This window comes from Pezoporus occidentalis, unplaced genomic scaffold (genome assembly GCF_034315485.1).
Source record: "Pezoporus occidentalis ecotype Australia unplaced genomic scaffold, CSIRO_AGI_Poc_V1 ctg53, whole genome shotgun sequence".
Lineage (NCBI taxonomy): Eukaryota > Metazoa > Chordata > Aves > Psittaciformes > Psittacidae > Pezoporus > Pezoporus occidentalis.
Window position 1 is genome coordinate 268756 of NW_026915866.1, and position 14419 is coordinate 283174.

The window sequence follows — 14419 nt, forward strand, 5'->3', positions numbered from 1 at the left end:
TCTGAATTTCTGTGCTTTACTGTTGGCCAAACAAAACAAAGTAAAATTTATGATTGTTGGAGGGTTGATGATCAAACATGTAAAGCTGTAACCCTCATTCAGTCATTTCTGAATTGCACACCAGTAGTTTCTGCTTTTTTTTTAGAGGTGAGTGTTGGAGCTATTTCTCCAGAAAGTGGCTGTTTCCAAAATTTTTCATTCTATTTTCTGATGAAACTGATCTGTGGCATAGATACTTTTGTACATAGCAACTTGAAAGAGGACTAGGTTGCTGCTGAGTGCTACTTAATTGAGCTTACAATGAAGTAATGAACATATTTTAAATCAGGATGCGTTAGGAAGTATACTATCAATGATCAAGAACAAATATTTTACTCCAAACCAACAAGTTTCTCAAATATTACTGATAATAAAAGTTTCATTTGCTTTATAGCACATAGTATTACACTACCAACCATTATTCTCAAATGCCCCCTTTTTATGCGTAAATATCTGAAAGTGAATCTAACATATCTAGTGCCATTATCCAACAACAACAACAAAAATTACAGCAGAAATTCATTGTATTTTATTTGCATTTTTTTTTTTTTTAGATCTGGTAATAATTTTCCATGTGATCCACATAAGCAAACTTGCAGCACAGTTCAAGAACAGCAAAGAATTTGCAATGGTGTCTGAATGTACTCACTCAGGATATCTGACGAGTGCATTTGAGGGGTGCATTAGGAAATCAAATTAGATTTGCGGATAAATTGCTCAACAAAAAATACACTCAGACCTAGAATCTATACCTCTATATCTATGTCTCTGTATCTATATCTACATATCTGTATCTATATCTATATAGCTCAAGTTGATATATTTAGAAGTGAAATACAAAGTATATCCTGGTCTTTATTTTCAGTTACTAGTAAAAGGCCAGAGGTTCACCTGATATTTCTGAATAGCACATTCAAATGCTTTAAAGACAGGAAGGCATTAGTCTTATACTACAGATCTAAAAGGCAGTTTATGCAGCCTCAACACTTTTCCAGGTCTGATGCAAGGCTGATGCTAAGCTTCTTTCCCTGGATCTGAGACCCCACAGCATGATAAATTTCTGTCCCCATGTAATTTTTACTGAGGTTGTTTTGACTTGGTGAAGTTTCAGCCTTGAGCCAAAATCTAAGAGGAAGGCAGGTTTCCCAGGAGTAGGTGAGTAGAAGCCATTGTGTAACATAGGGTCAGCATGGGTTTAAAAACTGTTTGGGATGAGGGACAACCCCTCCATACTACTGAACACAATATTTGCACAGCAATATTGCACCCATGCAACCAGCCACGCTGCTGGCTCACCACCAGCCTTGACATCTAATTTCTCACAAAGCAAAGCAGTTTTTCTCACCATTTTGTGCTGTGAGGCCTCTCCCATGGTTCCTTGTAGCTGAAGCAGTACATGTAGAGAGGCCTGGGGGAAAGATATGAGCTGGGGATTGGCAAGTCCTGTCTGATCCTGGTTCTGCAAACAGCCACTTGAGTGGCATTGCCCAAGTCCCTTCCACTTTCTGTTTTCAGTTTATACCACCTATGACATGACATTAAAGTTATTATCTACATGTTTGCAACATGGAATTATAAAATACTCCTTTCCCCTCCATTGCTTTGACTTCTGTATCCACACTCTGCTAGGTCTGAACTGTGATTGGCCTCTCCTGATTAGCTTTCGGACACCATGATTTATTAGATGAGAATTTGCTGTGTCTGCACACATTTCAGTGGTGTGAGTTGGCATTTTGTAGGTTGCTCACCAGAACTAAGATTGCCTTATTCTTCTAGTTGATTTGTTGACTGGTGTCCTAAGTTTTTACAAACTCCAAAGTTTTAACCTCTTTGGAGAAAACCATCTGCTCCAGTGGTCAGGAGGGTCAGAGCTATCAAATCCAAGATCTAGAAAAAGTTCTCTGCCAGAATTCATCAGGGAGTCTGCAGGATCCCAGTCTGCAGTTACATTCTCTGGGTCCTGAAAGAAGACTGGAAACACTCATGCCTTTTGGCACTTCTTTCTACTGTTTCCAACCATCTAACTATCAGAAAGGGGCCTGAAAAGATCTCATGTTTCTTCTGACTTTTAGAGAATAATACTCTGGGTATTATTTTTTGCAAGAAAATATATTTCAGTTTGAATTAATGCCCTTATTTTGTAGTAGTGGTGGAATCACCATCCCTGGAAGTGTTTGAAAACCATGTAGATGAGGCCCTCAGTGACATGGTTTAGTGGTGGTCTTGGCAGTCCTGGGGTAATGGTTGGACTTGATGATCTTAAAGGTCTTTTCCAACCTAGGTGATTCTATGATTCTATACTGGGAGGTCATATTTCTCTTTTCTAAATCAGTCTTTATCATACATGACCCTCAAACTATTAGCTATATTATCTATAGTGAAAGTTGTCTGGTTTTGGGCAAGCCTGCCCCGCTCTGAGTTTATCAAAGTTCATTATAGGATTTGGTGGCTATGATGAGTTTGCCTTTCTCTCACATCTCATGCTTGCAGTCACTCTTCCAAAGACCACTGTAGCACAAAACAGAAGAAAGTGGATGAGGAAAGGGTAGAGGTAGAAAAAAGCAAGTAAGGTGGATGGACTGGAGGACTTGCTGGGTCCCTCAGTCTTTGGGACATTGCACGGAGACAGTGTGGGACCAGATGCTGGGACTGGGTAGTCACAAATTTAAAAGAGTTAAGTAGTATGAGGAACATATGAAGAGAAGGTAGAGCTGAGAGCTGGAGCTGAAGAAGACTGGAATCTAAGGCAAGGTATCTAGAGGAGGAACATGAATGAGCAGGCAAGAGGAGAAGTCAGTGTTTGGGAACTGATGGTAAGGACTTGTGGTAGTACAGGAGACGGGGGCAGTGCTGGGCAAACAAGGGCTGGCTCACATCTAGGGTACACAAGCCAGAGTTAAATCCCAGATTCCCAGCTATTGCTGTGGCAACCTGCCAGGAGCAGGGCAGATGAAGTCTGTCCTTTGATGGTGAATTAAAGTTAAATCCAAAGTTTATCTAGCTCTTGGCCTTTAGCCTTTCAAACAAACAGAGGGAGAAGTGATTGGATGATTGCAACAGGAAAGCAAAGGTACAGGCTGAAGGTCAGGCCCAGATTCAGTCCTCAACTGGAAATCCTGAGGAGATCCTCCTTCACCTCAGCTTCACCCAGAAACCCCTTCACATGAAGCAGGAAACACCACTTAGTTTACTTAATGGTAATGGTTGGTTATCAGCTTTTTCCAGTCCTTTTAGCCATGGTGGCCAAGTTTTACTTGGACCAGAGCTTTAGTTTTCTACATTTGAAGGTCACCAGAGAGCTTTGTCCTCCATCAGGGTTTGTGGAGGCCCAACACATGCTTTGTGCCGTGTCCAGTTTTACGCTGGTAGCTGGTATCTGGGTCACCACCTAGCAAATTGTTGCATCCTCTGTGAGCACAGTTGGAAAGGCAGAAAATCATCTGCTTGGTTTGCTCTAACTACTATCGATTTCTAAGTCCTATTAAATTACCAAAATAATGTTCAGACATTATTGAAGATCACAAAGTCAAGCTCTTCCAAAGTGAGAGAAGCCAGAACTAAGGTGCCATGTCACATCACATCTGAATTATGAAGGATGCTTTCGTTGTTGCATAGGTTGTAATGCAGGTAGGGAATAAAACCAGGTGGGATATAGTTGGCTCTTACTTACAGCTGTTACCCTGCAAAATCAGGTGCTATTCCTGCCCTCATCCCTCAGTTCCTGTGGGATCAGAAGCAAGATACTCAGGTAAAGCACTGCGGTAGCTGAGTGATGAGCACTATAGGAAAATATGTGAAGCTTTAAACAGTTTGCAGAGCATCATCATACAATGAAAAGAATGTACAGCTCTGAGCAGCTGCTTGCTGTCTTTTCCTCCTTCAAGCATTTTATTGTCTGACAAGCTTTTAATAAGTCTTCCACAGAATTGCTGCAACAGAATGAATAAAACTGTGTAGGACTTGGAGTGGGGAAGCATCACCAATTGTGCCCCAGATGAAGTTAGTAGCTGGGGGTTTTGGTGTGTAAGAATATTGATTATCTGCTTTGAGTTTAGGAGCTGCCTTATGGACATTTATCAAAGAACACAGCAACGGCTGGCTGATCTTCAAACTGAGCAAAGGTAACACATGGTCTGTTTGGACATTTGTTGCAGAAGTTATTCGGGCTGTCTTGTTGCTGAAATAGAAGTCTGTTGAATCACAGCATTACTAGCACTGCACTAGCAGTGGGATTACTAGCACTGAGATTCAACAGAAGATTTACAGAGCATGTTGCAGGGAATTTATATGAACAAAATGTCTTGTTTCAGAATGTGCACAGACAAAATAAGACTAAGCCTTAAACATAATAGAAACACTTTGTCATGTAAAACCAGGTCTTGGTGGTGTGTTAATCAATTTAGCACCATCTTAATGAGCTCTTCTGCTACCTGAGAATAAGACTTGGGTAGATTTAGATTATACATTAAGAAAAAATTCTTCATACAAAAATGTGATGAGACATTGGCACACATTACCCAAAAAAGTTGTGGATGCCCCATCTTTGGCAGTGTTCAAGGCCAGGTTGAATAGAACTTTGAGCAACCTGGTCTAGTGGAAGGCATCCCTGCCCGTGGCAGGGGGTTTGGAACTAAGTGATCTTTAAGGTCCCTTCTAACCCAAACCGTTCTATGGTTCTCTGATATCGGTATACGTTAGATTTAAGAGGGGTTCCCTAGATAAGAGAAGCATGAAATACAAGGCCAGAATTGGGAGGAAACAAAGGGTCCCATTCACTTCTCTGTAAAGCAGAACATGGTAAGGTGTTGCAGCCTATAAATTATGAGTTTTTCGAATGTCATGTGGTTTTAAAAAGCCAAGAGAGAATTTTGTTCTTTTGACTGATGAGGTCAACATGTGCTCTAAACAAAGATTTTCTTGCTCATTCCTGATCACTGTGGTGGCAGCTTTTGAGATGGGCAGCATCTCTCAAGTGTCTGACAGCCATGTGCATCATTCCCCAGTAACAGGCTAGTATAGAGCTCACATTATTATCATCAATTACCACATACAAACTATACCCATTATGCAAACATTTAAGAAGGCATGACTCTTTAGGAATATTTTATTATGTTTAACATCTGTTCTGGGATGTTTTCATGTACCACTCTACTGTGGTACTCTTCATAAATTTGTGTTTATTTCAAACGAATCCTACTTTATAAAAAGTTATAATATACCATTTGTGTAAGAGACAGCATAATGTTAAACACATCATGCATCATACAAATACCAGTAAGGTCTAGCTGTAAAAACTGTTGTAAATTGGGCTCTGGACTCCTCAGGAATTAATTTCAGTTGGTGACCAGGTGGTCACAGATAAACTTTCTTAGACCAGTACTTGCCTTGGAAAGGCTGGTGAATTTCGCAGCAGTGGAACACAGTCACAGAGAAAGGGCAAACCAATGACTTCCTGTTTCAAATAGCAGCTCTTCGATTATGTTAACTAAGTTCCCATCGCATAGTGTGTGTCTTCCAGGAGGTAAGCATTGCTGGATCTCGCTAGGTCCTGTGTACGTCTAAGTTGAACGTCCATTTACGAGAAACCAAGCTTTAGACAGATTTTTATTTTCTTGGAATACATGATGTTGTTCACATGTTGGTGTTGTACAAACTTATCTGGAGCAAATAACAGCCCAAACTTGTGCAACATGCCTTAAGTAATCACCTAAGGGGGAGGGGGATATCTGGCATGTTTTGTCTCCAAACAGAAGTGAGCATAATGATTAATCTCAGCTTCACGCTAAGGTTTAAATTGCACCCAGAGATGGGGGAAGAGTATCCTTTTAGTTAAAGTTCTGCTTGCTCTTCTCCTGAAGATGATATCAATGAGGATCCTCTGTGTGTTGCTGTGCCTCTGCTTAGCCTGGGTATGAATTTGATTCTTTTCATATCTTTCTGTTTTGAAGAGTGTTTATTAGATAGATAAATTTTGACTGTCATCTAGCTTGTAAAATTCAATGCACACCCATATACACAAGCCTACTGCAACCATTTCACTGCTGGACTTTCATCAATAGTTCTTGAGCATCCAGCTCTCTCTAGTTTTCCTTAATTTGGTTTTGCTGAGTCTGCCTGGATTCATGATCAGCATATACATTAATCCATTAATCTGAATTTCTAGATTCATAGGTGATGCTGTAAGTCTGTGGATGCCTGTGGCTCCAGCCAGCCAGGAATTTTCATGTTTATTAGGGTGAATTCTGCTCTCCTTTGGATGGTACTTTAGCAGGGTTTTACACCTACAAATGATACACAATACCTTTATTATAAAACACACATTAAAACCCAAGGATTCCTGTAGCAGCAATATCAGGTTAAACTAGGGCTAAGTAAGAAACAATTTTTAGATAAGGAAACAGATAGACTTGATTTTCAGCTATGTTAATATAAGCTTGTTTTTCTTATTGAGGTCTCAGGCCATAGGTTAGATATGTTAGATTCTTCACATTTCTCTTTATGACTGTCTTTTGAAGAAAATGCATATTTTAACAAATGACAGAAATTACAGAAAGCCGATGGGACAAAACAGAAGCAGTCATACTGGAGCTGTCAATGCTGAAGGGGCACAAACCACTTAAAAGTAAAGTTTTTATTTGTTACTTTTAGAAGGCCAGATCCTCAAGATTAATCAAACCAGAGTGAATCTGCCAATTTTAATAATACATTCCAGTTTCCCAGGGCTTAACAACAGTATAATATAGCTATATATAACATATATAAGTAACACAGTAGAAATCCTTACATTGTTTTGGCTTAGAATTAGCTTGTATAGATGCCCTTCTCCTCATGTTTGAAGAAGATCTCAGTATATTTATTTCTCTTCTTTCCATTAGCACAGTGGAATCCACCCATCAGTGACGTTACTATTTTTATTACAATGTTATTAGCTTTCTTGCTCTTTATGCCAGGCAAAACATGGCTACAAGCTTGCATGTAGCAACTGTAATTAAAATCAGAAACACTAATGGGAAAACACTCTTCATATATATATATATATATCTACATTTAAGCCAGTTTTGTGTAGACTGAAGGTGGTAGAATGAAAACACAAATTTAACAATATTGCAGCAAGTGAAAATAGAATATAGGATTTTTTAAGTATTGGCTTTAACTTAACCAGTTTCAATCTGATTTGAAGTTAATTTTATATTTACACACAGAACAAAAGATTTTTATGGAATTAGATTACCATAATATATCTTGAGCATCACCAGCTCTCTACATAGCAGCACTAATTCTAAGAGATGAAAAGCTTTACTCTGACAAAACAAACAAAATCATATCTTCCAAGAAATGTCAGGAATAAAACAGTGCAAGGGCACTGTTCAGTGTGATGCTTTCCAGGTGGCTGTAACCGCCACACATCAGCTGTGCCACTGAGTGTCTGAGGACATCAACATTCTGTTTCTGTTCTCTTGGCAGCTGTTTGGTTAATCTTGGTTTTGCTTTTGCCCTTTTTCCTCCTGGCAGGCACAAGATGGAGAAAGCACCTTTGAAAAGGAGGGTGGAGGAGTGCGTGGTCCCAGGATTGTGGAGCACATGTCCCAGTCCACCTGCCAGTATGAGAAGAACTGGCCCATCTGTGCAGATGATGACTGGGTAAGCAATGAGCTCTGGGGGCAAAAGAGGGGCCTATCAGTAGAGTGCTCATGGACCTCAGCTGGACTGCTATGATGGGTGCCATGCAGCCAGCATGCAGTTGGGACTTGGGTCTTAGGGAGGATGGGTAATACTTCACGTCAGGACAGCCTGGAAAGATCTGCAGGAAAGCAAGAAAGGAAATAATTAGGAGAAAGAAAGAGGTGGAAGTTTGCCAGGGTGTGAATCAGAAGAGAGCATAAGTCTAGAAAAGAAAGATGAAATAAAAGAAGATTATACCTAGAAAAAAATAAGAAGGATTTTTTTTTTTTAATAATTTTGATATTGCCACTTCTGTACTTGGTAAGAGAAAGGCACCAGGAAGATGTGTGACAAAGAAAATAAATAGCTAAAAATAACTTTCTCTTCACTACTCTCTTTCTAGGACGTCAGATAACAAAAAGTTCAGTAAAAGGTTCATAATGATTGATTGGATGTCTTTGTGTATAAACTGTTCATTTGTCTCTCTCCTGCCTGATGCGTCTTAGCCCATCTCTATGCTACATTTATTTGATGAAATCTTGCCTAAGAGCTTTAGTCTGTAAGAACATTAAGCTTTTCCAAGGAAAATTTTGCTTAAATAAGTTGGCCTCTAACATCCTTGCTTGAACCAGACAACAGACTTCTTACAGCAACCCTTTGGGAAATACATACATATATATAAAAATGGACATCTGAAGAAAACTTGCAGAATCTTGCCCTAACTTTCTTTTTTTTTTTAAATTTTTTATGTGTTTTCAGTGTTGGCCAAAAGTCTGAAAATATAATGCTAAAAAAGGTTTACTCATGAAGATTTTAACACAATTATTTCCATCTTCTGATTTTAGGGTACAAAATGTCCATCAGGCTGCAGAATGCAAGGATTGATTGATGAAACAGACCAGGATTATAGTCACAGAATAGACAAAATCAGGAAGTTGCTCTTAGAAAATCAAAACAACTATAAAAAATCAAATCGGATAGTTGTGGAAACTGTAAATGTACTGAAACCAAACCTGGACAGTGCTCAGAGTGAGTATCTTGCACCCAGTTTATATTGCTGAATCACTGTTTTTTTTTTTTTTGTGCATAAGCAATATGTAGTGAAAATATATCATGGAATCATAGAATAGTTAGGGTTGGGAAGGATATGCTGCACTGGACCTTATGAACAAGACCCAGAATAAACATAGTAATTAAGACTCTTAACTGCTAACTAGTAAAAACTAATGTACTTTTTATCTGTCGAGTACTGTGAGAAATATATGCTTAATTACATGTTTTAATTACTTATTTTAAAAAACACTACCCTTTTAGGAAAGAAAATCACACGTGCATAGCTGACTGTGAGGCATTTCTGTTTCAGAGATTGATGATGATTATGGTCGCGTGTCAGGAGAACTGAGACAGAGAATTGTGACATTAAAGCAGAGGGTTGTCACTCAAGTAAACAGAATTAAAGCTCTGCAGAGCAGCATCCAGGAACAGGTGACAGAGATGAAGCGCTTGGAGGTGGGTAGCTGCTATGTAGTTTCCATTCTTTCTAGGGCTTAGCTACAGAAGGAGGGTCTATCCATTACACTGTACATGGTGAGAAGTGCCCCCTCTAGAAGAAAACTTGATGCAGCTCTCACAGGACCTGATTTACTGAAACAAATCCCCAAATTAGTTGCTTTTTTGTGCAGCTAGGTGTGGAAACGAGTATGAGCTCAGGAGGACTCATTTCTCACTTCTCTCAAAGATCTTATATCTACTGATAACTGGCTCTGCATGAGGTGTTTCTCCTCCTATAAGGAGTTGCTGAGCAGCTAGGATGAGAGGGGTGTACCCTGTCCTTCCCTAGTGCTACCACTGCTGCCCAAGCCAGTGCTGGCACTAGAGCCCATGTTCCCAAGCTGCAGCCAATCCTTTTGACAGTAATGAAAGCAAAAGTCCTGGCACAAACAGTGGTTTTGCTCAAAAGCCTGTTTTGATCCCCAGATCAGAGATCCATCTTTTGAATCATCTAGGAAAGCAGTGGTAGCCTCAGTATGGCAGGCCTCACAGCAGGGCCATGACAGGCTCTGGGACAAGCCCACTGTCTTGCCCTCTCCTTGGAGGACCCATTTCTGTCCCAGTCCCCAGGGAGTTGCCCAGGTCTACAGCACTCCCTCCAGACCCAGGAAGACACCCCTATGCACCAAGCATAAATGGAGCAGAGATTGGGAACGTGCTACAATGTACTTCTCCGTGGAGCTCATGTGCACTGTGCTATTGCATGTGTTGTATTTATTGGAAATAAACCCAGGGATTATTTCAAAACTGAGCTTTGGAAAAGCTCTGCTGTAGGTGGGAGGTGCCAGGATCCCTCACCTTTCCTCCAGTCCAAGTAAAGAATACACTTGCTTGAGAAAGTCAGGAAAGGTCCCTAACCAAATTATTTCTCTCTGTTTACATAGGTGGACATTGATATTAAGATACGAGCTTGCAAAGGAACCTGTGATAGAAGTTTTGATTATCAGGTGGACAAAGAAAGCTATGACAATATCCAGAAGCAGCTTACCCAAGCCAACTCCATCAACTTGCACCCAGAGCTTCAAACAACCACCTTGAGCACGCTGAAAATGAGGCCAATTAAGGACTCAAATGTTCCTGAGCATTTTAAGCATAAGCCTCTGCCAGAAATGCAAGCTCTGAATATAATTAATAACATCAAGCAGATGCAAGTGGTATTAGAAAGATCAGAAACAGACACAAAGCCCTCCCGAGGCGACAGCGTGTATCTCGCGGCAGAATCAAGGGGGGATGGACTTTCACACACCAGCAAACTAGTTACTCCTACTCACGGGAGAGAAACTATTAGTCTGGGAGACAAAACCTCCTCCACCGTCCGCAGATGCACCAAAACTACCACCAAAAGAGTTGTCACTGGCCCCGATGGCCCTAGAGAAGAAGTAGTTGAAAAAACAGTTTCTTCTGATGGCTCAGACTGCTCCTATTTGCAAGGGGCAGGAAATGTTAGAGAGGAAGGGAGCATGTACCATGTTGGTGGAACAGATGGCTTCCACAAGCTAGAGAGGTTATTCCCTGAGCTAGAGTCCTTTTTTACTCCTGACTCTGCATCCACTGCTAGTAAGCACTTTGGTGGATCAAGCAGCATTTCATCTAGCAGCCACGCAACTGGTACAGGCAGTAGCCACTTAGGTACTGGAGTATCCAGTCATTCGGGGACTTATGGGGAGAAAGGCAAATTTACAGACTTAGGAGAGGAGGAAGAAGATGACTTTGGAGGACTTCACCTTCAGCCATCTGGATTGCCATCTGGCAGCGCAAGTCACTCCAAGACTGTAGTGACCAGCGCCTCTTCTAGTTTCAACAAGGGAGGCTCCACTTTTGAAACCAAATCACTAAAGACCCGTGAAATAACTGAGGAGCTAGGTGGGGTGCAACATGATCAGAGTGCAGAGGATACCCCAGACTTTCAGGCACGCAGCATCAGACCATCAGGAAAGAAGCAAAGGAGAGCCAGCACTGGGAAAGGTACACAGGCATCACAGAAGTAGTTAATTGAGGTAGTGGAGCCAAACTCCATCAATAACCAAACTGACACATTGGTTTCAGATACCGTAGTAAAACAGTGTGATGTTAAAATGTGAACACTGTGTCCATTTATTGCCATCTTGGAAACAAAAAGGAAAATATTTCATTGATACGCGGGTATTACATAGACAATTCACAATTTAAGATGTATGTAGTTTTCTTTTCTGAATCCTTTTTAATGTTGCCTGTCCCTATACCTAGTGTATTTCAAGACATGTTTAACAATTTTCCTCAGAACTATTGGTACTTGGATTCCTCTGAACCTTTTATTAAATTTTGCTGATAACTCCTGTCAAACCAGATCAACTTTTTTTTTTAGACTGTGATGATATCCGCCAGAAACACACTTTTGGTGCCAAAAGTGGCATTTTCAAAATCAAGCCAGCGGGATCGAATAAGGTTTTGTCAGTTTATTGCGACCAAGAGACAACTTTGGGAGGATGGCTATTGATCCAACAGAGAATGGATGGATCAGTGAATTTTAACCGGACCTGGCAAGACTACAAGAGAGGTTTCGGCAGCGTGGATGGCAAAGGGCAAGGAGAGTTCTGGCTGGGCAATGAAAACATACACTTGCTGACTCAGAACGACACTCTCCTTCGGGTAGAGTTAGAGGACTGGGATGGAAATGCTGAGTATGCAGAGTATATCATACAGGTAGGATCTGAAGCAGAAGGGTACGCCCTTGCTGTGTCCTCCTATGAGGGGACTGCTGGGGATGCGCTGATAGAGGGCTGGCTGGAAGATGGCACTGAATACACATCCCATGCCCAGATGCGGTTTAGCACCTTCGACAGGGACCAGGACCGCTGGGAGGAGAGCTGTGCAGAGATGTACGGGGGTGGCTGGTGGTACAACAGCTGCCAGGCAGCCAACCTCAATGGCATTTACTACCTGGGGGGCCACTATGACCCCAGGTACAACGTTCCTTATGAGATTGAAAATGGTGTGGTCTGGCTGCCATTTAGAGCCTCTGACTACTCCCTCAAAATTGTTAGAATGAAAATCAGGCCCATAGAAACCATGTAGAAAGACAGGCTTTTAATGTATGTTACAATTTTATGTTGAAAAGATTTTTTTATATGTGAATGTGCATGATGTACCTTTACTCTGTGAATTTGAAGGCAACTGGGCACATCTGTGGCTTTAAAAATAAACACTGATTAATAATCAACAAAACAGTTCTTTCATCTTATTTGCAATTGCTAAAACTTTTCAGGGAAACATTGATTTTAAACCCCTTTTTATATGAACTTTGTCTCTGCCTTTCACAAGAGTAGAATCACAGAATAGTTACAGTTGGAAAGGACCTTAAGATCACCTAGTTCCAAACCCCCAGCAATGGGCAGGGACACCTCATCCTAGAGAATGCCATCCAGAGTTCTGTCTTTGACAGGTCACACCTAAGCTGGAGCTAAAAATATTTATAATTTGAATTATTTATTTTGTTTAAAAGTGTTAAAGAAATAAGATAATTTAGAAGTATGTTCACCACGAAGTCCTGCCTCCACTAGCATCAACCGTGAAAGTCTGATCAAGTTCAACAGTCATGCTTCTGGGTGTCCATTTTGTCCATTTCCATTTTGAGGGCAGCAAAACAGTATCAGAGGAGTCAGTTCTCAGGCAGAGCCACAGATGGTTTGGGTTCTTGCTTTTGTCACAGACCTAACATGGAGTACACTTTGATAAATGGTGCATCCATTTTAGGACTAACTTTTCAGGATCTCCTAAGGTGTGGTTTTACAAATATGGACATAGACCTTCCATCCCTTTGATGAATTCTAGGCAGATTGCCACGCATACTGTAGCATCAAAAAGACAGATCATGATAAATCACCAAAATACAACTTCTCAGAACAGGCAATTATTTTCTAGTGACCACTAAAAGGTTATGACTATAACCAGCACAAGCAAGATATGCATCATCTGGATGGCAGTAGTATGTAGCCTGTAAACCAAGTATCTTTCCTTGGTTTAGAATGTTCCTTGGCACATGTGTCAAGCAAGGATTCTTCTACAGGTAAGGTGTTTAAATCAGCAACTTACTGAGAGTGTATGGTAGGGTTTTTTTAGCAAAAAGCTGGTGCATGGAAAAACAATTATATCAGTTACACAACTGCACAAGAACATGCTCACATAAAATTATACAAGTATTACTTAAATTAATTACTCTGTTTAATATTTCTGTGCTTCTGTTGAGAAACAAGCATGAGCAAACTTTCTTGCCTCCAACCTCATTGGCCAGTGTGTTTCATACCATTTAATAGTATCATAAATATTGGCAAAATAACTCACTTTGAGCCTTTTCCCAGTGCTTCTCAAACACAGCCACTGTCTAACCTTTTTGGAGAGTCTGCTGAAGACCAAAGACATCTTTACAGCCAAGTGCAGAGAAGCATCTGTACTGTTGGAAAATGGGCTTCTGCTTTACACCTTGTTTTCTTGTTCCCTAGCCTCAGTGGAAGCCTGCCTGTGGGAATGCTGCACATTTGCACTCATGTATTTAGATGATGCCATTATATCTCCTCCTTGCTCTCCCAAACTCCATAGATTAACACAAGAGGTTACAGATGGGATCCATCTACTGCTAGCTATCTGGGTTGCTTCCTCTATGGAGGAAGGCAGTCCCCTCTGAAAGTTGTTCAATCCTGCCTACCAGGCTTGGGAAGTCCTGTCTTTGGGACAACCTCTGCTTCTGGCTACATAGGGAAGCACAGACTACCAACTTCAATGAAACACATAATCTCCCCTATGACTGGAGTCACTAATTGCTCTAGTCCCACAAAAGTGATTGCATGAAAAACATATCAGCCAGGTCTTCTATTGCTGTATTTTATTCTGTGATAAAACTAAGTTTAATATCTTCATCAACAACATAGACAGTGGGATTGACTGCATTGTCAGCAAGTTTGCAGATCACACCAAGCTAAGGTTGGTGCAGTTGACACACCCAAGGGACAGGAAGATATCCAGCAGGACTTGGACAGGCTCGAGAGGTGGGCCCATGCGAACCTCATGAAGTTCAACAGGGCCAAGTGCCGGGTCCTGAACCTGGGTAGGGGCAACTCCCAGTATCAATAAAGGCTGGGGGATAAAGAGATTGAGAGCATCCCTGAGGAAAAGGCCCTGGGGGTGCTGGTGG

General features: G+C 41.0%; 1 protein-coding gene across 1 annotated transcript; it reads left to right on the forward strand.

Annotated features, from left to right (window-relative positions):
* Positions 1 to 5797: 5797 nt before the first annotated feature.
* Positions 5798 to 12456, forward strand: FGA (fibrinogen alpha chain). Its single transcript, XM_062637465.1, has 6 exons — positions 5798 to 5948; positions 7552 to 7680; positions 8547 to 8730; positions 9065 to 9210; positions 10137 to 11217; positions 11597 to 12456. The coding sequence occupies exons 1-6, from the start codon at positions 5898 to 5900 to the stop codon at positions 12304 to 12306; spliced, it is 2301 nt and encodes a 766-aa protein (XP_062493449.1). The 5' UTR covers positions 5798 to 5897; the 3' UTR covers positions 12307 to 12456.
* Positions 12457 to 14419: the final 1963 nt, after the last annotated feature.

What these genes read in the sequence shown, in the direction of transcription:
- FGA (XM_062637465.1), top strand. Translation starts at nt 5,898, where the DNA reads ATGATATCAATGAGGATCCTCTGTGTGTTGCTGTGCCTCTGCTTAGCC. An exon ending in TGTGCCTCTGCTTAGCCTGG is followed by an intron (nt 5,949 to 7,551) that starts GTATGAATTTGA and finishes TCCTCCTGGCAG; the next exon opens with GCACAAGATGGAGAAAGCAC. An exon ending in CAGAGATGAAGCGCTTGGAG is followed by an intron (nt 9,211 to 10,136) that starts GTGGGTAGCTGC and finishes CTGTTTACATAG; the next exon opens with GTGGACATTGATATTAAGAT.